At 44.0% G+C, this 26,970-nt stretch overlaps 1 protein-coding gene across 2 annotated transcripts in view; it reads left to right on the top strand.

Annotated features, from left to right (window-relative positions):
- Positions 1-26,970, top strand: part of LOC141101794 (BOS complex subunit NOMO3-like) — a 365,568-nt gene that overhangs the window by 101,591 nt on the left and 237,007 nt on the right. For both annotated transcript variants that reach the window (XM_073591128.1, XM_073591127.1), the window contains 6 exons: positions 2,940-3,092; positions 4,742-4,879; positions 7,638-7,727; positions 8,461-8,566; positions 24,647-24,797; positions 25,156-25,333. In XM_073591128.1, coding sequence (XP_073447229.1) covers positions 2,940-3,092; positions 4,742-4,879; positions 7,638-7,727; positions 8,461-8,566; positions 24,647-24,797; positions 25,156-25,333 — 816 coding nt within the window. The remainder of the gene's footprint in view (positions 1-2,939; positions 3,093-4,741; positions 4,880-7,637; positions 7,728-8,460; positions 8,567-24,646; positions 24,798-25,155; positions 25,334-26,970) is intronic.

Below are 26,970 nucleotides of genomic sequence, written 5' to 3'. Positions count from 1 at the left end.
GACTTATGTATCCTGGTGTGAAGCCAGGGGTTGGCATCCCAGAAAATGTCATTGGTAGAATTCTGGGTTTTCTACAAATGGGTTTAGAGATGAAGCTGGCCTTGAGTACCATCAAGGGCCAGGTCTTAGCCTTATCAGTGTTATTTCAACGACCACTTGCTTCTCATTCCCTGGTCCGAAGCTTTATGCAAGGGGTGACGTGTCTTAATCCTCCAGTTAAAGCGCCCCTAAACCCCTGGGACTTGAATTTGGTTCTGTCGGTTTTACAGAAACAGCCTTTTGAGCCCATACGTCAGATTCCCTTGGTCTTATTGACAAGGAAGTTAATTTTCCTGGTAGCCATTTCCTTTCCTGTAAAGAGCCTTATTTGGTCATGCATAAGGATAGAGTGGTATTGCGCCCTCATCCTAGCTTTCTACCAAAGGTGATTTCAGATTTCTATCTAAACCAAGATATTGCTCTGCCTTCCTTTTTTCCAGATCCCTGTTCCACGGAAGAAAGGTTACTACATTCTTTGGATGTAGTTAGGGCAGTCAAGGCCTATTTGGAAGCAACTGCTCAAGTTTGCAAAACGGATGTTTTGTTCATACTACCAGAAGGTCCCAATAGAGGGCAGGCAGCATCAAAGTCTACCCTTTCGAAGTGGATTCGACAAATGATTATTCAGGCTTACGGTTTGAAACAAAAGATTCCACTTTTTCAAATCATTGCACACTCCACAAGGGCGATTAGTGCCTCTTGGGCGGTGCATCACCGGGCCTCCATGGCTCAGATCTGCAAGGCCGCAACCTGGTCTTCAGTCCATACATTCACCAAATTTTAACAGGTGGATGTGGGAAGGCATGAGGATATCGCCTTTGGGCACCGTGTGCTGCAGGCAGCAGTACGAGGTCCTCAGGTCTGATTACACCCTACTTGTGTGGTCCCCTCCCCTCAAATAGCATTGCTCTGGGATGTCCCATCAGTAATTACTGAGGCTCTGTGTCCCGTGATGTATGAGAAAGAAAATAGGATTTTTTTATAATAGCTTACCTGTAAAATCCTTTTCTTTTGATTTACATCACGGGACACAGAGGGTCCCGCCCCTCTTCTAATACACTTATATTGCTTTGCCACAAAACTGAGGTATCCCTGTAAGGGGAGGGATTATATAGGGGGTTGAATGTCCTGTTTAGGGTGTGCCAGTGTCCAATCACCTAGTGATACCCTATATAACCCGTCAGTAATTACTGAGGTTCTGTGTCCCGTGATGTACATCAAAAAAGGATTTTACAGGTAAGCTGTTATAAAAAATCCTATTTTTTCATGTGGGGTAGGTTATTAATTCTTGCTTGCTGGTCTTTGCGTAATTTGCCCTTTGAGCTGGAGGGTGTAAAGTGCTCCCCCTTTGGCCCTCTGTTCAGCTACTCACCCTTTTTCATCCTGTGTCACTGCACAGATTAACAGACCTTTCCATTCTCCCTTAGGCTACTTTCACACTGGGGCGTTAGGGGCATCGGCGGTAAAGCGCTGCTTTTTTTAGCTGCGCTTTATCGCCGTTTTTCGGCCGCTAGCGGGGCGCTTTTAACCCCCGCTAATGCCCGAAAAAGGGTTAGAAGCATCCGCAAAGTGGCTTGCAGGACTTTTTTTGGCGTCCTGCCAGCGCACTGATCCATTGTGAAAGCACTCGGGCTTTCACACTAGAGTGAGAGGAGAGGCTTTTTACAGGTGCTATGCAGGTGCTATTTTTAGCGCTATAGCGCCTGTAAAGTGCCTCAGTGTGAAGGCAGCCTAAGGGTCTCCTAAAACCTAGAAGCACTGGCTCTAAATCTTTGTGTCTGTTCGACCTCCACAGCTTTGCCCCATCTAGGCCACTACCCTCTTTCTCTGAGACCTCCTATTTACTTAGGGCATGTAAGGTCATCAGTGGTACCTGGTACCCCTCAAAATCATTCTACTCTTTCTCCAGAGGGAACCCTTGACCTGCCTAGTAATCTGGGACCAACAATGGCTGTATTTACCCCCCCCCCCCACCCCCAACAGAATTTTGAGTTCATTGTTGCCCCTGAACACTGGATTTTTCTCAGGGTGTGGACTCCTATGTGCCTTCTCTTAGCGTCCTCACTGTGGGACACTCCAATGAGTTCCTGTAACGAAAGCAGTCACCGTGGAACTGTGTGGACAACTTCTATAGGGGCTATATGAATGCAAGTTCTGGCGGGGTTTTGCCTTGTCACGTTTTAGAATTTTGCCTTTTTGCCTGCAGGAAACCTTAACCAACATAGCTTTTGTGGTGGAGGGGTCCAGAGCATGGTTGCCCTTAAACATCTTATCAGACTGGGTTACCCACCTCTCTGCTTTTGCTTGAAGGAGTGTTGAGGGACCTTCTTTGCAGAGACCCTTCCCTTTCTCCCATCTCCTTTTGGTCCACCTCAGTCCCTTACTTTATTCTCCTGGATCTAGTTCTTGAGCTGATCTGTGTATCTGCCTTTAAGGATCAGGTAGTTCCTGGTCTGATCACTCAGATTCTCCATCAGATGCCTAACAAGGACTTTTTTCCCCATTTTTGGGGAGTTCCTCTCAGCGGAGAATCATTGTCTTTGGGGCTGCATTCTAGGTTACCAGAACAGGTGGTTCCTTCTACAGCACTCATTGGTCAGGTCTCATGGTTTGGACACCTGGACACAGTCTAGGTACTGTTTTTTGTCTTCACCATTTTGGAGGAACAGAAGTCCTTCCTGCATCAGAAGAGGTACCGAAGATTGATGTGCTGTATGAGGACTTCAAGAATGAAAGTCAGAGATGTTGCCTTATTTGGTTACAATTGTTGTTTTTCTAGTACACCTTAGAAAATTAAGCAGTCATGTGTTAGTTGGATATCTAAACATTCTTCCAAAATATTTTTATTTGTCTTTTTCAGATACAAATGTGTTTTTTTTCTTTACTGCTTTCTACTTTAGGCATCCACAGTGGTTCAGGTGATGCATTCCAATGCACATGCTTCTAGCCCTCTTATTGTTGCTGGTTATGATGTTTCTGGTTCAGTTCGTAGTGATGGGGAACCAATGAAAGGGGTCATGTTTCTACTGTTTTCATCAACCATCAAAAGAGAGGTATGGCAACAAAGTAAATGACCTATGCTTAGAACATAATTTAGGTCTGCTCAGGTTGTAGCATGACTGGCTGCTTGGCTGAATATGCAGCAATGGATGGCATGGAGGTAAGTACACATTACTGTTAAGTCTGAGGACCCTGTAGGTTACATCTTTATGAAGTTCTTTAACAATTTAATCATACAGCTTAACTCTTTTTACCTACCAATGACTTTTTTTCCTTTTTTTTTTTTTTTTTATTTTTTGTTTAACTTTGCTTGATGTAAATGTCAACCTTGAGGGCCCCCTCACACCATATCAGTCAGTGCCAGGACATGTAGAAAACAATTGTTTTCTATCTGCTCTCTTCAAAGTACACTGCTACTTTTGACGTGTGTTGTGCTGCAGTGCTTAAAAATGCAAACGTGTACCTCACCTTATGTCCGCGCATCTTGCTGCACCACAATGATGCATTGATATAAATGAAATGGAATTTTTTGTGACTTTTCAGTAAAGTTAACAAAAAAAAAAAAAACTTTGTGGTTAATCGATACAGGGCACCACCACTACACAATGGACTGCATGCTAGAACTGCCTTTTTTTGGTCTTTTTATGGTGTTGGTGATGCTGATTTCTTTCAGCATTATTGCAGGCACTCCCAGTCGATGTGCATACACTCCAGCAATAGCTGCATGAAATTTCTCAGCATTGGGGTTTTTTTTTTTTTTTTGATGAGAACAGAGGACCGTGCCTACCTAATGTGTACTGAAATGACCACTTGTAATCTCCATCGCAAGCTTGTGTGACAGGCTGAACATGGAAGAGTACAATTGGGAGGCAGTGACAGAGCATTGTCAACCTAAAACTGAAATTGCCTGAAAAGTATTGCAATTTATTTCAAAAGTTACATTCACACATTAAGAGCCCTTTCACACTACATCGTGGGCCGCATTAGCAGTAAAGCGCCGCTAGTTCTTAACCCCGCTAGCGGCTGAGGAAAGGGTTAAAATCGCCCGTAAACTGCCGCTGTCGAAGCATTTGCAGGCGCTTTGGCAGCGGTGCCCATTGATTTCAATGGCAGGGGCGGTGGAGGAGCGGTGTATACACCGCCCCAAAGATGCTGCTTGCAGGACTTTTTTTTTCGGTTCTGCAAGCGCACTGCCCCAGTGTGAAAGCACTCAAGCTTTCACACTGGGGAGGCTTGAGAGGCGTTTATCAGGCTCTTTACTGGCGCTTTTTTTATCCAAAAAGCACCTGAAAAAATGCCTCAGTGTGAAAGGGGTCATAAGCTTATAGATTATTGTTTTGGTCTACATATACTTTATAAACAGCCTTGCACAGTTTAGTCGGCCTTTTTGTCACCTGCAGTTTTTTTGAGGATGCAACAAGTTGCATTCTTTATCCCTTTTTGTCAATGTGGAAGAGTCAGTTAAATAATAAATTGGGTACATTGTTATAGCTAGTAGCTGTCAGTTACATTTATCTGCACTTGTTCTGTAAATTTAAAAATGTTTTGTAGTTTATCCAAGCATCTTCTTCATGTCTAATGCTATTTGATAATAGCATAATAGCTAATTAGTTATGTTTACCTACACCCCCTTTTTTTTTTTTTTTTTAATCATTTATATACAATTTGCTGGTTTTGCCTACCTATGTTTTTGATATTTTAGGATATTTTGGGCTGCAATCTGGTACCAATCGAGAGCTTTCAGGGTAAAGATGTGATGATTTCCTATCTGTGTCATGTCACATCTAAGGATGATGGATCTTTTACATTCCTGTCGCTACCAAGTGGGGATTACAGTGTGGTAAGTATAAGGATTTTTCCTGTCTGATGAACCATCTGCATTTTAGCTACAGTGTCACTTTTAATCGCTTCTTAGCTGGATCTTACCATGGCAAGCTTTAGTGTCTAAACTTGCTAACAAGGGCTATGCATTATTACAGTAGTCCTGCATCAGTTTTTCTGCAAATGTTTTAATGAGGGTACAACATATACCTGGAGTGTGTGTTATGTCCCTTTGCACAGGAAGGCAGAGTTTTTAGTTCTAGCTTGGTGACCTAGAAGGTAGGACATCTTAATTTCTGTTTTAAAAAAAAAAAAAAAAAAAAAAAAAAATGATGGTTGGACTTTTACTGGCTAGGTTAAGAGGATTTTCCCCGGTTATCTGCAGTGTCAAATTGTGCTCCTAACGCAAGTTTCACCTGCCACAGTGGATTAGCCAGGGAAGAAGACTTTACTCCTTTGGTACCTAGTTCTTCTGAGTGTGCCCACTCCTCTTCCCCAAGAGTTAAATGTGGGTTCCCCTGTTACTAGCAGGGTCAAAAGGGTTGATGACCACCAGCAAGTACCTACAGAGTTTGCAAAATTTGGCTTGATGTCCTTAGGCTATAGGACATTTCTTTCAAATTCTGCTGGATCAAGACACTGATGCTGACAATCTTCTTCACATCAAAAAGAAATCCTATTCTACAGCTCCGGATAATGCTTATGGGTAATTTTGCTAATTTAATAATAATTGCAAAGTCATAGATTTTACCTTTTTCTTGTTGTGTCCCAAGACTGAGTTTTTTTTTTTTTTTGTTTGTTTTACTTCCCCTGTTGCGGTCATAATGCTTCTTCCGTCTTCTTGAATACCTGGTGCCACCTTTTGCATTAGTTGAGCTATCTCAGACTACAGTGTGATGCAATGTGGTCATGTGGTATAGGCCTCTAGAGAAACGCACATGAATCGCTTTGTATTCAGTACCACACATATACTGCATAGCACATGTAAGACTACCCACCAAAGACTGATCCTGCCCAGCACTGTATGATTAACCTTACCACAGGGCTGCCAGGGAGCCTACCACAGACAACTCCTTACTGTAGTGGAAAATTGGTGGGAATGTTGGGAGGTGTCCCTTCCAGCACTTTCTGGTAGTACAGGGAAGCACTGAATAACCCTGCCCTTGTTCGGTCTGGCTGATGCTTTAATGGGAAGTCTTGTAGTGCAAAAACAAACCAGGTGAATGCATTAATACATTGAATTCTACTGCAAAATGCTGAGGTTTTGCTTGTAGATTATGACTATAGTTGTACTTTCACTGTCCTGCAATCATTATCAGCTGCTAGCAGTGTCATGCTTCACACCAAATCCTGGAGCTTCACCCCAGCATTTGATGTATAGTCTGATGTAATACTGGACCGCCATATATAAATATTCACTGTAGCAGCAGCTCTGTAGGTGCTCAGTAGCTACATTTTTTTTGTAGCTGTTTCAGTAAATCTCCAAATCTGGGGATTCCACATGAAGTTTTTAGGGCCTGTTCACACCACTATGCGTTGGTCTGTGCTGGGCAGGGCACGCTTTACAGCACAGACCAGAGGCCTCTTTATATTTTATCGACTTTTGTTCATCCAGACTGTCAGGTTTTCCAGGATCGATCAGTGCTGCCAGCTATAGCAGGCAGCACTGATCATTGTATTTTGACAGTGGGGAAGGCTCCCCACCATCAGAATACAATCGCACAGTGGAAGTGATTCCCCCATCCACTTCGAATGTGTGGATGGAAAATCTGATTTTTTTTTTTTTTTTTTTTTTAACTTGCTGGTTGAATGAAAAAAAAGATTAATGTATGGGCTGCCTTAGTCTCAAAAACGATACGTTGCTTTTTTTTTTTTTTGTAATTCAAATGTGTTCAATTCCAGCCTTGATTGTATGTCTTAGCTCACTAAGCCTTGGTTCACACCACATGTAAATCACACAGGAACCAGATTGTTCAATTCACATGCGATTAAGTGTAGTGCGATTTGAGCCCATTCATTTTGAATGGGCTCAAATGACACTGCTTCACACCAAAGTTATGCATGCACCAATTTTGGAACCACACTGCAACTGGATCGCATAGTACTTTTGTGCCATGTGATCCAGTACAATTCACTGCCGACAAACACACTACATTTACGACCTGTGTTTGGGGTGCTGTTAATATTGCACTGACACCCACTGTGGATCTGAAGGGCAGTGCGGTATGACTGTAGTTCAGGAAATACACACGAATCGCAAGGTTTCCTGCACCGCATTAGTGTGAACTTGGGCTTAGAGGGGAAAACTGTAGTAGCTGACAGTGCTCAGGTTTACAACTGCTGATGCCAAGGAAGAAATGAGAATATCAAGGAGATAAGTGGAGACACTATCCTTGTACATTTAACTCTTTTGTGTCTCCTTTTTTGTAATGTTTTCCATAGCTATACCTGCAAAAGGGGCCAGCATCAAGTGATCTATCGGCACCTAATTTTCAACTTTAAATATTTATATACGATTGAATTTAGGGGGAGAAATTTTCAGGTAATGTGGGCAGAATGCATGACAGCACAGAAATATAAATAATTTACATGTTGACAGTGACTTTCAAACTAGAAGTTTGAAAAGAGGCTACTTTTTATTTTTTTATTATATTTTGACATTCATGTTCTGTGACTAGGCAAGCAGCATTTATTTAGTGTATGCTATCAAATTATAGTAAGCTAATAGTAGTGATAGTAAGCTACGTTATCAAATAAAGCATTCTTCTATTCTGCAGATCCCATTTTACAGAGGGGAGAGAATTACTTTTGATGTTGCTCCATCCAGACTGGATTTCACTGTTGAACATGACAGTCTCAGATTAGAGGTAAAACGATAACAGAAAATATAATTGTAATAAAAATGAGTGAAGGGCAAATCATTTTAAAGACTAGCTGAATCAGTAAGTTGCAATACCGTATTTATTGGTGTATAACACGCACTCTTTTCCCCTTAAAATCAGGGGAAAATCGTGGGTGCGTGTTATACGCCGATCCCTGCTTTCTGTGAGGGGAAGAGGAGCGAGCGCCGCCGAAATAGACCGAGCCGAGTGTACTTGGCTAGGCTCCGCTCGCTGTCACGCCCAGTTCTGCCACGCCCAGTTCTGCCATTGGACCTGTGTTATGTCCATCATAGGAGCCGGGCCAAGGGGCGGAACTGGGCGGGACTGCGAGAGGAGCAGAGTACACAGGACACCTGGCTCTATCTCGGCGGCAACATTTAAAAACGATAAAGCTGGACACTTGGGACAGGCTGGCTGCAGATGGACACTGATCATTCTGCAGTGATGGGCAAGGCTGCGGCTGGACACTGATCATTCCGCAGTGATGGGCAAGGCTGCAGATGGACACTGATGGGCATTTAAAATGTAAGTTTTTTTTCCTTAAACTTCCCTCCTAAACTTGGGGTATGTGTTATACACCGATAAATACGGTAATTTAGATTTTCCTGCATTGCTTATTAAAGATGGTAAATTTGTTCTGTTTCATTTAAAAACAATTTTGTTTATCCACTGGTTGATTAGGATAATATTTTCCCCTTTGCCATTCCTACCATTCTAGCCTGTCTTTCATGTAATGGGTTTCTCTGTTACTGGTCGAGTTTTAAATGGACCAGAAGGTGAAGGTGTAGCAGATGCAGTTGTCACATTGAACAACCAGATGAAAGGTAGGCCCTAGACATGTGATAAATGTTACACTTTTTCCTGTAAGTGCTGATATGAAATATGTTTTTGTGGATTTTTTTTGTACAAAAAAAGCAAGTTCAGTAGATGGAAAAACCAATATGCTTATTTGTGGAAACAAAAAACAAGTGTCATAAGACAATGTTTTTCAACTCCAGTCCTCAAATACCCCCAACAGGTCATGTTTTCAGAATTTTCCTCAGATGAAATGGCTGTGGTAATTACTAAGGCAGTGAAACTGATCAAATCATCTGTGCAAAATAATGGAAAGCCTGAAAACATGACCTGTTGGGTAGGGGTGCTGAAATTAATTGTTGCATCGATGCATCGCGATTCGGGTGTCCCCGATGCGGCATCGATGCATAAGGACCGGAAAATCGATTGTGGGTAACGTCATGGCGACTAACCCCTCCCCTCCCGGGAGAGCACTCGGAGCGTATTTTTAAAATTGCTTTCTTTTAATAAATTCTGTGTTACAATGGATGATGTGCCCCGCTGTACTGTATGTGCTTTTTAAAAAACGATGTCACTTCATACCGAATTTCACTGTAGTACGATATATCCCGCTCATGTGACTCCCGTCCCGCCCCTCTCCGCTCTCCTGAGTCCTGACGTCAGCGGGGAATTCTCAGTCCCGTCCGCCTCTCTTCTGATATTATAGTCAGCGGGCGGGGCTGAGAATTCCCTGCTGACGTCAGGAGACGTGAGAGGGGAGAGGAGAGGAGAGGAGAGGAGAGGAAAGGAGAGGGGCGGGACAGGATGGGATGGGACGGGAGTCACATGAGGGGGATATATCGTACTACAGTGAAATTCGGTATGAAGTGACATAGTTTTTTAAAAAGCACATACAGCGGGGCACATCATCCATTATAACACAGAATTTTTTTAAAAGAAAGTCATTTTAACAACAGTAACCTTACACCTCTCGCTCCGTGCTGACAGGTCCCTGGCTATCCTGTGCATATTCCACTGTTAACTCCTAGTGTGCTGGAAGGTGCGAACAGGAGTGCCAAGGAACTGTAAGCACCAGTGGTGGCCCGTGCATTGTGGGGGGGGGGGGTTAGTGATGGCAGCATTTAATGGGTACAACTGGCTGCGTTTGATGGAGGAGGTTCAGTATTTTTCAGTTTGTTTGCGCCCCCCCAAAATTTTGAGCACCAGCTGCCACTGGTCAGCACAGAACAGGGAACTTCACAGGGCTGTTTGTCATCTGTGGATTGTAATCCCTTCTGACCTCCAAGCAGCCGTGTGTGTGAATGCCTGTACCCTGTAGTGCACCAGATTAGTGCACTTTTTAAGGGAGTGAGGTTATTTTTAATTCAAAGCGGAGTTCCAGTCAATTTTTTGTTTTATTAAAAGTCAGCAGCTACAAAAAAAGTGCATCTTCTGACTTTTAATAAAAAGACACTCACCTGTCCCACAATCCAGCGACGTGGCCACCCAAATCCTCCATTCTCTCCCCCGCCTGTCCACAGCGCCAGCAGTACTACTGTGGGCATACGGCTGTGACAGCTCGCAGCTTCACTGCGCTTTCCTGCATAGCCGGGCAATCTTTTGGGAACTGTGATGTGTCCCAGAAGATTGCAGGGTGGAAGGGCCGCCTAGGCGGCCCAAGCGGAAGTGGGAGCTCGTCGATAATTGTGATGCATTGTGGAATCGAATCGAATCATTGACCAGATAATCTTAATCGAATCGTGAGACCAGTGAAGATGTGCACCCCTACTGTTGGGGGTACTTGAGGACTGGAGTTGAGAAACATTGCCATAAGACACTAACTCAAGCACTCACAATGGACTGCTGAAAGGAATTATTCATGCATATGAAGAGGCTGCAACTCAACTGTCAACTGTCATAAAGTTTCATAAAAATTGGAAACACAAGTTCGAGTGTATGATTTGCAGCTGTTGATCTAAATGATCGAGGGAAGATCTGGACCATGAATTCTAAAAGTTTATTTATTAAGCATTAGCTAAAACTTACATGGATGTTTTGGACCACAGTGGAGGAGGTGAGGGGGAATCCACAGACTGTTACATAGTTAGGTTGAAAAAAAAAAAAAAAAAAACACAAGTCCATCTGTTCAACTTATAAAAGGGAAAAAGAAACACTGCACGGATCACGGGGAGACAGCGGGCTGGGTGGTGGTGAACCAGAGAAGGATGCATGCAGGCAAGCCACCTGACAACCAGCATGGAATGTGATTATTCCCGCACTGAGGAGCCTGGTTCAGCTGGGGCGACCAGGATGACCAACACACTTGGATAGGGGGGTAAAAACTGCCAGAGAAGCTGATCCTGAAGGTGCGGATGCGGTTTATCCTCACACATACTGTGCAGTCCTGTGTAGACCTTGTGCAAAGGATATCAGTGGGTATGTTACACTTCAAGTGATTGTAAACTGTTTATTTTCTAAAATAATAAACATGTAATACTTACCTGCTGTCTGCAATGGTTTTGCACAGAGCAGTCCCAGTCCTCCTTTTCTTCCCCCTCCAGCGTTCCTGTCTTCCGAGTGCCCCCATAGTAAGCCAATTGCTATGGGGACACTTGTGCGGGCTCACTACTTCTCCCCGCGCTTTGCTAACAGGATATGAGTGACAACAGCAGGAGCCAGTGGCTCACTGCTGCTGAGCCTCCTGTGAGAGAGGGGAGACAAGAGCAGCGCTGTTGTAGAAGGACGCAGTACTGGATCTAGATCAAGCTCAGCTAAGTATTTCACGGGTGCTGGGGGGGAGCTAACATGGACAGGTCTTTTACCCTTCTTTTTTACAGTTTCATCCGTCCTTTCATCTGCTCTTTTGCTAATGTATTTTTTAACCCTCCAGCTGGAGTTGCCTGTAAATCATTTTTACCGCTAATATAGTTTTGCGGTAAAAGCTGATTCTTTTCTTTTTACATTTTTGTTTAAGATACGCTTAGATTCAATCTCCATTAAATCTTTTAGTTCTTCTCTTTTTGTTATTAGTTGATGTAGGAGCAAGTTGTGACTACCATTAGCGGCCTTATGTAATTGTTCAAGGTGGTGTATTTCTTCTATGAGTTCTGCTTTCTTTTTTAAACTTTCTTTTTTCTCATTAGCCCCTATTGAGATCAAGATGCCCCTTTAAATAAGCTTTTAACGCTTCCCACAGGACTGATCCAGAAATCTCACCAGTATTGTTTATTGAGAAAAACCCATCTATTTCTTCCTGTATTTTGCTACTAATAATGGGGTTCTCGATGAGCTTTTCATCCAACTGCCATGAGAATGGGGGCTTCCGGAGTCCCGAGATCCCCACCTTCAGCAAAACTGGGGCATGGTCAGACAGTGTGGTGGCTCCGATTTTCGTATCCTTCTTCACATAATCCAATAAACTATGATCTACCATAAAATAATCGAGCCTTGAATAGGTCCCATGGACTGAGGAAAAAAAAGTATAGTCCCTATCCTTCGCATGCTGGACTCTCCATGCATCGATCAATTGGCAACCCTGCAATTTCTGCCCTATTTTTTTTTTAAGAGTTTCCTACTAACTCCCAGTAATCTCGATGTACTGTCCAATGTTGGTTCTAAGCAAAAATTAAGATCACCTGCCAAAATCACCTTGCCTGCTCTAAAATCCATCAACTTGTTCAGGACCTGAGACAGGTATTCAATTGAGTTTTTATTAGGGCAGTATACATTTGCCAAAGTAAAAACCCTTTCACCAACCCTCACCTTTAAAAAGAGGTAACAGCCCTCCTGGTCTGCGCTCCTCTCCAAGAGCGCAAACTTGGTCCTTTTTGAGAACCCTATTGCCACCCCTTTGGTCCTCTTAATAGGGGAGTCACTATAGAACCAGTTGGGGAAGCATTTGGAAAACAATCTAACGTGTATGTCCTGAGAGAGATGGGTCTCCTGTAGAAACGCAATGTCAACATTGAGGTGCTCTAATTCTCTTAACACCTTATGTCTCTTGAGAGGGGAATTCAACCCTTTTACATTATATGTCAGGCAAGTGAACTCTGTCATTTATTCTTTGAATAGAACTGCATTATGGAGGCGCTTGTTACTTTATGAACCCATATGCGGAGCCTCTGCAGGACTAGAACCCCCCCTCTTCCTACCCAAGCCTCCCCCCCAGCACCCACCCCCCTCCCCACCCTCCTTCCCCCCTCTCCCTGCCAGCCAATACCTGGCAACAAGTCCGCAGCAGAGAATCGCCATTGATTTCTGCCTGCGACTAGCCAAATCATTGGGGTGTGACTCTGACAACGGGATGCCACAGTCATCCTGCTCCCCCCCCATTCGATGGGGGAGGGGGGGGGGAACAGGGCGAGTGGGCGGCCGAAGGACCGCCATTTCCCCCCCACCCAGAGCCCCGCCCCACCCCCCATCTCCCCTCAAATTCAGAATCACTAGCCTAGTTACAACGTTCAATGTCCTTGGAAACCGGGCAACCATCAGGTGTACCTTCCTTCTAATTAGGCATAACTGGTACCGGAATATTAAGCTCGCTACAGAAATCTTGCAAGCAATCTAAGTGTTTCAATCTGACTGTTCTGCCCGCTTTCACAACGTTCAATGAAGTAGGGAAACCCCAGCTGTATTTTATAATTGCCTTCCTCAACTCTTCCAGCAGCGGTCTTAGCTGGTGTCTCCTGGCTAGCATCCCTGCCGAAATATCGGCAAAGAACTGGATCACTGCGCCATCGAACTTTACAGGCTGCACTTTTCTGAGATTGCACCATATTCTTGCTTTATCTTCATAATGGTGGAACCTGATAATAATGTCTCTAGGTGTATCTTCACTGACGCTTGGGGGTTTCCTTAACCTATGGACCCGATCAATCTTCAGTTCTTCATTTGGGCCTCTGTCTAGGATTGGATTGAAAATAGCTTTCATTTTGGTGGGCAGATCTTCGCCATGTTCTGGTAGAGCACGCAATCTCAAGTTTTGATTGTCTGCGACTTTGATTTTCTTGCTCTTCTAATTTATAGAGCATATCTCGTTGGGCCAATTGCAGATTTTTTACTTGTTGTTTTAATTCGATTATTTCTTGATTCTGTTTCTCTGAGGCCTCCTCCGCTATTTCTACTCGCTTCAGCAAATGGCCCATATCAGTTCTAACGTTGAGGATTTCTGATTTGATTACGTTTTCCAATTTGGTGAACATTTCCAGTAATTCGGTTTTTGTTGGTAGAGATTCCATAGTACTATCTTCTGCTGGGCCGGTGTCTTTCCTTTACTCCCCGGGTGTTCCACCGTGAACACCTTGACTCTTGCTTTAATCTTTCTTCTTGTCCTTCCCGCTTTGCTGTTTGCTTTCTTGAGCTGGATTCTTTGGGCTTCCTGGGTTTGCTTCCTTCAGGTACTTCTGGATGGAACTTGAATTTAGACTATCTCTCGGCTGCTTCACTTCTGCAGATTTAGATGGAGTAATAAGGTGAGGAAGTATCTGGCAAAAACACTGAAAAGGAAAGGAGGGACCAACTTTATAGATAGGATCCAAAATAAAAAGGGGGTACTAAATTATACCTCCAGAGACATAGCGGAGGAATTTCGGAGATACTTTGCATCCCTTTATAAGGTTAGGCAAGGTGGGTTAGGTACCCCGGAAAGAGAGGAGAAGATGGATGAGTTTATAAGAGAGGCAGGTTTACCAAGTCTCTCGGACAGTGAGGCAAAAGAACTGGATGGACCGATTACAGTAGAAGAGATTGAGAGGGCCTTGAAAGCTTCTCCCTTTGGCAAGAGTCCAGGGCCAGACGGTTTTACATCCCATTTCTATAAAAAATTTAAGGAGTCCCTGATCCCCAAGCTTTGTCAGATTTGGAACGGGATAGGGGGCCAGGAAGAGCTATATGTGAGGGGGCACTGACTGCGTTAGTGACATTAATACCGAAGGAAGGGAAAGATAGCTCGCTGTGCTCGAGCTATAGGCCGATAGCTTTGCTGAACGCAGATATTAAATTATATGCCAAGGTACTAGCCAGCAGATTAAAAAACAAAATGTCGTACTGTATCCACCCAGATCAGACGGGCTTTATACCAGGGAGAGAGGGGAGGGACAATGGCGTTAGGTCGCTCCTGGTGATGGATGTGATGAAGGTGAAGGGGACCCCCGGTCTACTTATGTCGATTGACGCAGAGAAAGCCTTCGACAGAGTAGACTGGGGTTTCATGTTGAGGACATTGAGGGCAGTCGGTTTTGGGGGTACCATGGTGAATTGCATTAAAGCATTGTATAAATCTCCCTCGGCATTTGTCAGGGTGAATGGTACTCCGTCAGCAGAGTTCAAAATGGAAAATGGGACCAGGCAGAGCTGCCCTCTGTCCCCCCTTTTGTTCGTATTGACCCTGGAACCTTTACTAGCTTCGATTCGAAAGAACCCGGACATATGTGGATGCGTGGTGGGGAGAGATTAACACAAGCTTTCGGCTTTTGCCGATGATGTACTGTTTTACATGGTTAAACCGAAGATTTCTCTCCCCAACCTTCTGGTCACTCTGAGGAGATACGGAGAGCTATCAAATTATAAGGTCAACCTTAGTAAGGCAGTAGTTCTAAACATCAACATTGATGGACAAGAAGTAACCAAACTTAAGGAAATATTTCATTTTCTGTGGAGTAAAAAAAATTAGTTACCTGGGAGTCACATTAGCAAATTCCTTAAGGAAAATGTATCTCTTAAACTTCATCCCACTCCTTGATGAGATCAAGCAGGAAACTAAAAAAAGTATGCACCTCCCGATCTCTTGGATCGGACGAGTAAATACTGTTAAAATGACCCTGGCCCTGAAGATCCTGTATAAAATGCAGCTTCTTCCGATCCCGCTAGCACAGCCCTTTTTCAGGGTATTGAATAATATTGTTACCAGATTCATTTGGAAAAATAAGAAGCCACTGATCGCCTATAAGGTCCTGAGCAGGGATAAAGCACAGGGTGGACTGGCACTTCCAGACTTTAAAAAATATCATAGAGCCATAGTATCACGGGTGTTAGATTGGGGAAAAGAACAGATAGATAAAAGATGGGTAAACCTAGAAAAAGATATGAGTAATGCAAAATTACACCGTTTAATTTGGAATCCCCCACATTTTAGGAAGTTAGGCCCAAACCCACACATTATAACACACTTTAAAGATATGAGATCAGCTACACACACAAAAAGCATGGGGGTTTAATTCACTGTTTATTTGCTTAAAAATAATCAGTTTTTTCCACCAGGGTTGAGGGAAGTGGGAGGGAATTGGATAAAAAAAAAATGATACGCAACTGATAGATGTTATGAAAAATGGTAAAATAGTCACTTCAGGAATTAGACCTCCTCAAGGACCTAATGAAAATTGACACATGGCGATATAACCAGTTGGTGCTCTTTATTAAAAGTCTCCCTGGCCCTATTAGAGATAAGAAGAACCTTAGGCCATTGGAGAATTTGTTCCTGAAGGATAGAGTAATAAGGAAAACAAAAGAACTATATAAAATAACGTGGGATGAGGGTGAAGTAGCGAAACCATTATATTTCAATAAATGGGAAACTGAATTGGGACCTACATCTAGCGGAGTGACATGGGAGGCCAGACTCAACGCAACACATAAATCAGCAGTGGACATGAGAACGATGGAGGCAAATTTTAAATGCCTTGCCAGATGGTACATGACCCCAGATAGAATAAATAAGCTTCTACCGGAAACATCCGGAAACTGTTGGAAGGGGATGCTCCGTCAGGGGAACGATGGCCCACCTATGGTGGGAGTGCCCAATTATTAAAAAATTCTGGCAGGAGGTGTTAAAGATCATACAGGTGATAACGGGTTCCGAGATTAAGGAGGACCCTTGGGTATGTTTGTTCCATGGAACTGAAGGCCACATCAGCAAGTATAATGCTTCTCTAAATACCGGTTCTACTAAATTTGGCAAAAAGTTTAATACCAAAAAAGTGGCAAGAGGCCGCGGGCCCAAGCATTCGAGATTGGTTAATAATGGTCAATGAAACTTACATCTTAAAGAAGGGCGAAGTTGAAGATACTAGGCCAGAGATAGATGCCGACCTGGATAGAGATAAGTGGGCGAAGTGGATAAAAAAAAAACAGGGAGGTTCGCTGAGAAGTTTTTGTAAGGAATACATGTGTTTATTGGTAGTTTACTGCAGGTTGGGGTAAGGGATTGTAAGTAGCATTCTATGGGTTTGCATCAGCTGAGGGATTCGTACTTTTGGAAAAATAAATATAGTTCTTTTTAACCACTTGAGCCCCGGACCATTATGCTGCCTAAGGACCAGAGGTCTTTTTCCAATTTGGCACTGCGTCGCTTTAACTTTTAATTGCGCGGTCATGCAATGCTGTACCCAAACGAAATTTGCGTCCTTTTCTTCCCACAAATAGAGCTTTCTTTTGATGGCATTTGATCACCTCTGCGGTTTTTATTTTTTGCGCTATAAACGGAAAAAGACCGAAAATTTTGAAAAAAAATGATATTTTCTACTTTTTGTTATAAAAAAATCCAATAAACTCAATTTTAGTCATACATTTAGGCCAAAATTTATTCGGCCACATGTCTTTGGTAAAAAAAATGTCAATAAGCGTATATTTATTGGTTTGCGCAAAAGTTATAGCGTCTACAAACTAGGGTACATTTTCTGGAATTTACATAGCTTTTAGTTTATGACTGCCTATGTTATTTCTTGAGGTGCTAAAATGGCAGGGCAGTACAAACCCCCCCCAAATGACCCCATTTTGGAAAGTAGACACCCCAAGGAAATTGCTGAGAGGCATGTTGAACCCATTGAATATTTATTTTTTTTGTCCCAAGTGATTGAATAATGACAAAAAAAAAAAAAAAATATATTTACAAAAAGTTGTCACTAAATGATATATTGCTCAAACATGCCATGGGCATATGTGGAATTACACCCCAAAATACATTCTGCTGCTTCTCCTGAGTACGGGGATACCACATGTTTAGGACTTTTTGGGAGCCTAGCCGCGTACGGGGCCCCGAAAACCAAGCACCGCCTTCAGGATTTCTAAGGGCATAACTTTTTGATTTCACTCCTCACTTCCTATCACAGTTTTGAAGGCCATAAAATGCCAAGATGGCACAAACCCCCCCCAAATGACCCCATTTTGGAAAGTAGACACCCCAAGCTATTTGCTGAGAGGCATGTTGAGTCCATGGAATATTTTATATTTTGACACAAGTTGCGGGAAAGTGACAATTTTTTTTTTTTTTTTTTTTGCACAAAGTTGTCACTAAATGATATATTGCTCAAACATGCCATGGGCATATGTGGAATAACACATACGGGGATACCACATGTGTGGGACTTTTTGGGAGCCTAGCCGCATACGGGGCCCCGAAAACCAAGCACTGGCTTCTCGATTTCTAAGGGCGTTAAGTTGTGATTTCACTCCTCACTTCCTATCACAGTTTTGAAGGCTATAAAATGCCAAGATGGCACAAAACCCCCCCAAATGACCCCATTTTGGAAAGTAGACACCCCAAGCTATTTGCTGAGAGGCATGGTGAGTATTTTGCAGCTCTCATTTGTTTTTGAAAATGAAAGACAAGAAAAATGTATTTTTTTTTTCTTTTTTCAATTTTCGAAAGTTTGTGACAAAAAGTGAGGTCTGCAAAATACTCACTATACCTCTCAGCAAATAGCTTGGGGTGTCTATTTTCCAAAATGGGGTCATTTGGGGGGGGGGGTTGTGCCATCTGGGCATTCCATGGCCTCCGAAACTGTGCTAGGCAGTGAAGAGTGAAATCAAAAATTTACGCCCTTAGAAAGCCTGAAGGCGGTGCTTGGTTTTCGGGGTCCCATGTGCGGCTAGGCTCCCAAAAAGTCCCACACGTGGTATCCCCATACTTAGGAGAAGCAACAGAATGTATTTTGGGGTGTAATTTCACATATTCCCATGGCATGTTTGAGCAATATATCATTTAGTGACAACTTTGTGCAAAAAAAAAAAAAAAAAAAAAGATTTGTCTCTTTCCCGCAACTTGTGTCACAATATAAAATATTCCATGGACTCAACATGCCTTCCAGCAAATAGCTTGGGGTGTCTACTTTCCAAAATGGGGTCATTTGGGGGGGGGTTTGAACTGTCCTGGCATTTTATGCACAACATTTAGAAGCTTATGTCACACATCACCCACTCTTCTAACCACTTGAAGACAAAGCCCTTTCTGACAATTTTGGATTACATGAAAAAATATTTTTTTTTTGCAAGAAAATTACTTTGAACCCCCAAACATTATATTTTTTTTAAAGCAAATGCCCTACAGATTGAAATGGTGGGTGTTTCATATTTTTTTTTCACACAGTATTTGCGCAGCGATTTTTCAAACGCATTTTTTGGGGAAAAAACACACTTTTTTAAATTTTAATGCACTAAAACACACTATATTGCCCAAATGTTTGATGAAATAAAAAAGATGATCTTAGGCTGAGTACATGGATACCAAACATGACATGCTTTAAAATTGCGCACAAACGCGCAGCGGCGACAAAATAAATACATTTTTAAAAGCCTTTAAAAGCCTTTACAGGTTACCACTTTAGATTTACAGAGGAGGTGTACTACTAAAATTACTGCCCTCGTTCTGTCCTTCGCGGTGATACCTCACATGCATGGTGCAATTGCTGTTTACATTTGACGCCAGACCGACGCTTGCGTTCGCCTTTGCGCGAGAGCAGGGGGGGACAGGGGTGCTTATTATTTTTTTGCTTTTTTATCTTATTTTTAAACTGTTCCTTTCATTTTTTATTTATTTTTTTATTAATTTTATTGTTATCTCAGGGAATGTAAATGTCCCCTATGATAGCAATAGGTAGTGACAGGTACTCTTTTTTTAAAAAATTGGGCTCTATTAGACCCTAGATCTCTCCTCTGCCCTCAAAGCATCTGACCACACCAAGATCGGTGTGATAAAATGCTTTCCCAATTTCCCAATGGCGCTGTTTACATTCGGCGAAATCTAAGTCATGAAATGCTCGTAGCTTCCGGTTTCTTAGGCCATAGAGATGTTTGGAGCCATTCTGGTCTCTGATCAGCTCTATGGTCAGCTGGCTGAATCACCGGCTGCATTTTCAGGTTCCCTGTTGGGACAGGAAAGCCAGAGAAAAACATGGAAGACGGTGGGGGGGGGGGGGCATTCCCTCCCACTGCTTGCAAAAGCAGTCTAGAGGCTAATTAGCCGCTAGGATTGCTTTTACATGAAAGCCGACCGCTGGCTGAAAAGAATGATATCAAGATGATACCTAAACCTGCAGGCATCATTCTGGTATAACCACTCAAAGTCCAGCAACATACCAGTACGTTGCTGGTCCTTGTTAGGCATATATTGTAAACTTTTTTTTCATGCAGCCTGTGGGCTGAACGAAAAAAAGATATTGATCGGTGGGTATGCCCACCATTAGAATACCTCCCTTCATCCACCCACTTCTAATGATGGGCATACATGCACCATGTATATATGCCGAAGCATGGGGGCATCCTCCCGCAAAAGGCAGGAGCAAATTGCTCCTCCACCCACTGCTGCCCCCACGCTTCGGCATATATGCTGAAGTATGTAACTGTGGTGGTGAAATCACCTCCGACAGCGCTGGAGTCACGGCTTTATATATCGTGGGAGCAAACGCTGTTGCTGTCAAGATAAATAAATCCGCGCTGCAACTGAATGGCGTACCTGAAAACGGTTACCAACAAAAACACAGTAAACGGTAAAGTATAAAAAAATCTGAAAAGCAAACATGGTAAAACATAATAACAATAAAACATTGCAGAATAGAATAGAGTAAAAAAGAGCAGAACAATAGACCGAGAATAGAGAGAGAGAGCGAACAATAAAACAACTATTTTTGTTTTTTTTATTTTATATTTTTTTTTGTTTTTATTTTTTTAAATTTTTGTTTAATTTTTTTTTTTACACTTTTTTTTAGTAACTTTTAACTTTTGTAACTCGTTCCAGGTTTGGGTCTCTCAAAATGCAATGGCATCTTGGGAGACCCTGTGTTAGTGTGCCTAGTCTGTGCAGTGCTGAACCCTACGCTAATACTCAACTAATGTATGGTAGCGTTCAAAGCATTCACCCATGCAAAGACCAGGATTGCCAGGACAGGAGGGACAATAAGACCGGGTGTCACGCCTAAATCTGCGCTTGCTGCAGACACGACATCTTTTTTGGGGGGCTCGTTGGGTAGGGGTACTCGGGATGGCATAAAGAAAATGCCGCTCATGCAGCCGGCTTACTGCATTTGGTTGGGGAAGGTGAGGTAGAGCACCGTCTGGAAACAGAAGGGCTCTGACGATCTCTTCCTGGAATTTAAGGAAGGATCCAGTCTGTCCTGAAGCTCTGTATAGCACATGAGCGTTCAGCAAAGCCAATTGAAATAAATAAACAGACACTTTTTTGTACCAGCGTCTGGCCTTACAGGCAACTAGGTACGGCGCCAACAACTGGTCGTTGAGGTCCACCCCTCCCATATTAAGGTTGTATTCGTGGACACAGAGGGGTTTCTCCACAACACCAGTCGCCGTAGGAATTTGGGTCGTCGTGTCTGCATGAAGGGAGGTGAGAATGAAAACATTATTCTTATCCCTCCACTTCATAGCGAGCAAATTATTATACTTCAAGCAGGCTCTCTCCCCCAGCCTAAGGCTGGAATCTACAAGCCGCTGGGGAAAGCCCCGGCGATTAGGTCGCACGGTGCCACATGCTCCAATCTGCTGATCAAACAAGTGACTAAAAAGTGGCACGCTCGTATAATAATTGTCCACGTACAAGTGGTACCCCTTTCCGAATAAGGGTGACACCAAGTCCCACACTATATTGCCAGCGCTTCCTATGTAGTCAGGGCAGTTTGTCGGCTCTACGTGACTATCTTTGCCCTCGTAAGCCATAAAACTATATGTATAGCCTGTGGCCCTGTCACAGAGCTTATACATCTTGACCCCGTATCTGGCACGCTTGCTGGGAAGGTACTGTTTGAATGACAAGCGGCCAGAAAATTTAATCAGGGACTCATCAATGCAGACAACTTGATGGGGGGTAAACAAGTCTGCAAAACGTTGGTTTAAGTGGTTTACGAGGGGCCGAATTTTGTAGAGCCGATCGTATGCAGGGTCTCCACGAGGACGACAGAGTTCATTGTCGTTGAAGTGCATGAACCGCAAAATCTGCTCGTATCGTGCCCTGGCCATGGAAGCAGAGAACAAGGGTGAATGGTAAATTGGGTCAGTGGACCAATATGACCGCAACTTACTCTTTTTATTCAACCCCATGAGGAGGGAAAGGCCCAGAAAGGTCTTAAATTCGGAGACCGTAATTGGTCTCCAATCTCTGGCAAGGGAGGACTGGGGATTAGCGGCGATGTGTTGACCAGCGTATAAATTGCTTTGGTCCACAATAGATCTATAGAGATCTTCGGTGAAAAACAGTGAATAAAAATCCAGTGGCGTAAAGTCAACTGTTTCCACCTGAATTCCGGGTTGGCCAGTGAAAGGGGGAAGTACGGGTGCTGCAGAAGTGGAGGGTTCCCAATTCGGATTGGCCAATGCAGCAGGAAGGGCACTATGGGCACGACGGCCTGTCTTTGTCTTCTTGGTGGCAGCGGGACACTACTAGTGCTTGCCACCTCGCCAGCTTAAACTGCACTTATGGGACTCGCCACGTCACCACGTGATACTGCAGTGCTGGATGTACGACCAGGGTGTACTAGGCTGCTGGTGCTTGCCAGTTCACCAGAAGGAATAGCGGCGCTAGTACTTCTCTGCTCCATACGAGAGCCCTGCGGTTCTTGCACTTCAAGGACAGAAGAAGATTGGGGTCTGGTACGCCTGACCTTAGCAGGGACCACAACTCTGTCGTCAGAGCTATCTGTCATGGAGCCGCTGTCCTCTACAGGTTCGTATTCTGAGCCTGAACTTGACAGATGAGTGACTTCCTCTTCACTATCTGTCATACTCAGAAACGTGTAGGCCTCTTCACTAGTGTACCTTCGATTTGCCATTTTGGGCTCTAAATTTAGGGGTACACTAGTGAGACTCACAGGCAAAAAAGCTCCTGACTGTCAGCGACTGTATCAAAACGCTACCAAAAAACTGTTAGCGATCGCAGGGATCAGGCCTGACTCTGCGAACGCTGCAGTTATGTGTGCTTAGTGTTTTGTAAGTGTCAGTTATCGATCGATACTGCACTTGGGTGGGCTGGGCAGGGCTGGGCCGAGGAGCAAAACGCAGGTGCTAGCAGGTATCTGGGCTGATCCCGCTAACACTGCGTTTCAGGGAACCCTAAACTGCTGGGGAGTATAGATCTGATCGGATCAGATATCGATCCGCTCAGATACTATAGCACTAAGGGAGGTGTATGCTGCGTGCGTGGGTTTTAGCGGTACTGGCGCTAACCTGACGCTGCCTGGGGCGACGCAGACCTTATCTGACCCTAAAAATGTAATTTATATCACCGCCGGGCAATTAGGGGGTTAAACCTTTATAGGGTAATAAACGGTGGGTGCCCTAAAACTATAATAAACTGTAATAAACTACAAAAAACAAACTAGCTAACCAGCGTCACCCGTAACACTTATACGGTGATCGCTGGTGAAAGGGTTAACTAGGGGGCAATCAGGGGGTTAAAGCGGAGCGGCACCGAAAAAAATTTTTTAAAAAGTCAGCAGCTACAAATACTGCAGCTGCTGACTTTTAAAACATGGACACTTACCTGTCCAGGGCGCCCGCGATGTCGGCACCCGAGGCCGAAGCGTCTCTCCGTCCTCGGGTGCTGCCGCCTCCATCTTCGGTAAGGGAATCAGGAAGTGAAGCCGTGCGGCTTCACTTCCCGGTTCCCTACTGCGCATGCGCGAGTCGCGCAGCGCAATACGAATGGTCCCTGCTGCCTCTGGGACCCGTGTGTTTCCCAGCAGGCAGCGGGGGGGGGGGACAGGATGTGGCGTAAATACCCGCAGATTCTGCGGCTATCTACGCCGGAAGTGGGTACAGATACCTGTAATATACAGGTATCTGTACCCCCCTCCCCCCTGAAAGGTGCCAACTGTGTCACCGGAGGGGGGGAGGAATCTAATGAGTGGAAGTTCCACTTTTGGGTGGAACTCCACTTTAAAACCTTTAGCAGGTAGTATATGGGGGTCCCTGTCGCTATAAAACACTGACAGCGAACCTATATACTTACCTCCCTAACTAGCGTCACCTGTGTCACTAATACAGCGATCAGAAAAACGATCGCTTAGCGACACTGGTGACGGGGGGTAATCAAGGGGTTAACTTTTATTAGGGGGGGGTTAGGGGGGTACCCTGGACCTAAGGGGGGTACCCTAGACCTAAAGGGGGCTAACCTAACTGCCCTAACACTTGTAACTGACACAAACTGACACCAATGCAAAAAAAAAAAAAAATGCTATTGGTATCAGAGTGACGGGGTACAGGGGGGTGATCGGGGGGTGATGGGGGGTGACAAGTGTGCCTGGCGTGTTCTACTGTTAGTGTAGTGTTGTGCAGACTTACTTGATGTCTTCTCTCCTCTGCGCCGGATCAAAAAGACCGACTCGAGGAGGGATGACATCACTTCCTTTCCCTCTGTTTACATTACAGAGGGAAAGGAAGCATTCTCATTCGCCGGGAGCGATCGGGAGGGGGTGGCCAACAATGGATGGCCTCCCCCTCACCTCTCATCGCCCGGGAAGAAATGGCGACTGCCTCGGGCACCGGGGGGGGGGGGACCGATCGGACCCTCCACCCGCGGAAGGCAAATCACGTATATGTACGTGATTTTGCCTGTCCGTGCCACCTTGCCGACGTAAATCGGCGTGAGGCGGTCGTCAAGTGGTTAACTAGATAAAAATAAAAAGTTATGGTTATGCTACTATGATGTGACGATAATGAGATGGGATATAAAATGAGCTATAAATGGTGATTTAAATCCTCTCAATGAAATCGCTGAAGTAGCAAAAAAAAAAACCAAAAAAACTGATTCTGTTCTTTTTATGCTAGCCTGGTTAGTTTTTTGAATTTTTTGAAATACTGAACACCGATTAGTAGTTAAACAATTTTGCTTTTTTTTTTTTTTTTTTTTACAGTTACAACCAATGCTGACGGATCCTTCCGTCTGGAAAACATGACTGCAGGTACATATAGTATTGACGCAAAGAAAGAACATATCTTCTTTGACACACTCACTGTGAAGATTGCGCCAAACACTCCTCAGTTGGCAGATATTATAGCAGCTAGGTAAGTTGGGCTGCTTTAGAACATGTTGCCTACAGAAAATTGCATACCAAATCTGTAAATGTACAGTCATTAGCCATGTATTATCTTTTGTGCTATAGTTGTGTATGATTTCTATCTTAGACAAGGTCACGCCATTTCAGGGATGATTTACAGATATGTCCTGGATTTGTTATTTACTGTTCAACTCTATTTTACTTTGTGTGTGAAAAAAAAAAAAAAGCAATGTTTAGTAACACAGGTTAAAAAGAAGGCACAAGTCTATTGTGTTCAACGAAGAAAACCTCCATAAACAGATCCCTATATGCACACCTGATCCAGAGAAACAGCATTAAAAACGTCATAATTTTTATGTTTACAGATTTAGTGTGTGTGGAGATATCTCTATTACACACTTTCCGGAAGGTATGAAATCGATGAGTAAATATAAAGTTACTATGACTCCTCAAGACAAAGAGAGAACATCGGTTCTTCTTACAGAGTCAGACACTCAAGGACGGTTCTGCTTCCAGGCAAGAAGAGGATCTTATAACATACAGGTAATAGAAATATACAGATGTATATAATTCGTAGACAAAATAAATATTCTAATCGTGAAGTCAGTTGTGTTTTGTTACTGATTGATGAAAATTAACTTGATAAACACAATGCAAAATAGTGCATCCTGTATCCAAACCCAGCATGCTTGTGCACATCATTAGGGAGGAGGTTTAATTAAGTGGATCATCATATTTTGGCTAATCTGGAAAGCCTTATCTTTCCATCATTCTGTTGTGTTCTTACATTAATCTCCATTGGTGGGAGGATTGTTTTGACTGTGCCCTTTGTAGGATAAGAGTGAATTTGATGGCATTTAATCATAGGATGCCGCTCCACCTCTTTCTGCTTATAATTAGTATTAAATATTTTTGCTTGGTCATAGGCACACAGAAATTTCATTTGTGCTGAATAAATGCAGGAGGTCCTACATCTATGTGCTTCAGTCTCAGGTAACTGGTAAATACCGTATTTATCGGCGTATAACACGCGCCGGCGTATAACACGCACCCCAAGTTTAGGAGGGAAGTTTAAGGAAAAAAAACTTACATTTAAATGCCCATCAATGCAGCCTCATCAGTGTCAGTGCAGCCTTTCCCCAGTGTCCAGTGCAGCCTTGTCAGTGCAGCTTTGCCCCAGTGCAGCCTTGTCAGTGCAGCTTTGCCCCAGTGCAGTCTTGTCAGTGCAGCCTTGTCCCCAGTGCAGCCTTGTCCCCAGTGCAGCCTTGTCCCCAGTGCAGCCTTGTCCCCAGTGCAGCCTTGTCCCCAGTGCAGCCTTGTCCCCAGTGCAGCCTTGTCCCCAGTGCAGCCTTGTCCCCAGTGCAGCCTTGTCCCCAGTGCAGCTTTGCCCCAGTGCAGCCTTGTCCCCAGTTCAGCTTTGCCCCAGTGCAGCCTTGTCCCCAGTGGTCCGTGCAGCCTTGTCGCCGCCGACATACAAACGTTTAGTTTGTATTTTTAAACATGGCGCTGCGGAGTTCGGAGGGACTCGGGGGCGCTCGTTCAGCTGAACGAGCACCGCTGAGGACACAGTGACTGGGCGGAGCCGAGATGCACATAGCCGAGGCTTCTCGGCTATTCTCGGCGCCGTTCACAGTCACGCCCAGTCCCTATGATGGACATAACACAGGTCCAATGGCGGGACTGGGCATGACTGTGAACGGCGCCGAGAATAGCCGAGAAGCCTCGGCTATGTGTATCTCGGCTCCGCCCAGTCACTGTGTCCTCGGCGGCGCTCGTTCAGCTGAACGAGCGCCGCCGAGTGCCTCCGAACTCCGCGGCGCCATGTTTAAAAATACAAGCTATGTGAATGTCGGCGGCGATTGCGGCGATCGCTCCGACAGATCACAAAATAGCGGGGATCGGCGTATAACACGCACCCACGATTTTCCCCTTATTTTAAGGGGAAAAAAGTGCGTGTTATACGCCGATAAATACGGTATATACCAGAAGTCTTTTTGGACTATATAGGTAATGTTTTCCTCGTAGTCCTTTTAAAGCTGATCAGTAGCTTTAGTGAAGTTTTTAAATAGTTTGTTTCGACCAACCTGATCCAAATGAACTATTTACTTCACCAAGGCTGGCCATACATTATACAATTTTCTTGTACAATTTTCCTTTAGATTTACCAAAACTATATAGTA

The sequence above is a fragment of the Aquarana catesbeiana genome, linkage group LG06, assembly GCF_042186555.1.
Source record: "Aquarana catesbeiana isolate 2022-GZ linkage group LG06, ASM4218655v1, whole genome shotgun sequence".
Lineage (NCBI taxonomy): Eukaryota > Metazoa > Chordata > Amphibia > Anura > Ranidae > Aquarana > Aquarana catesbeiana.
This window is presented reverse-complemented; position numbering and strand designations above follow the sequence as displayed.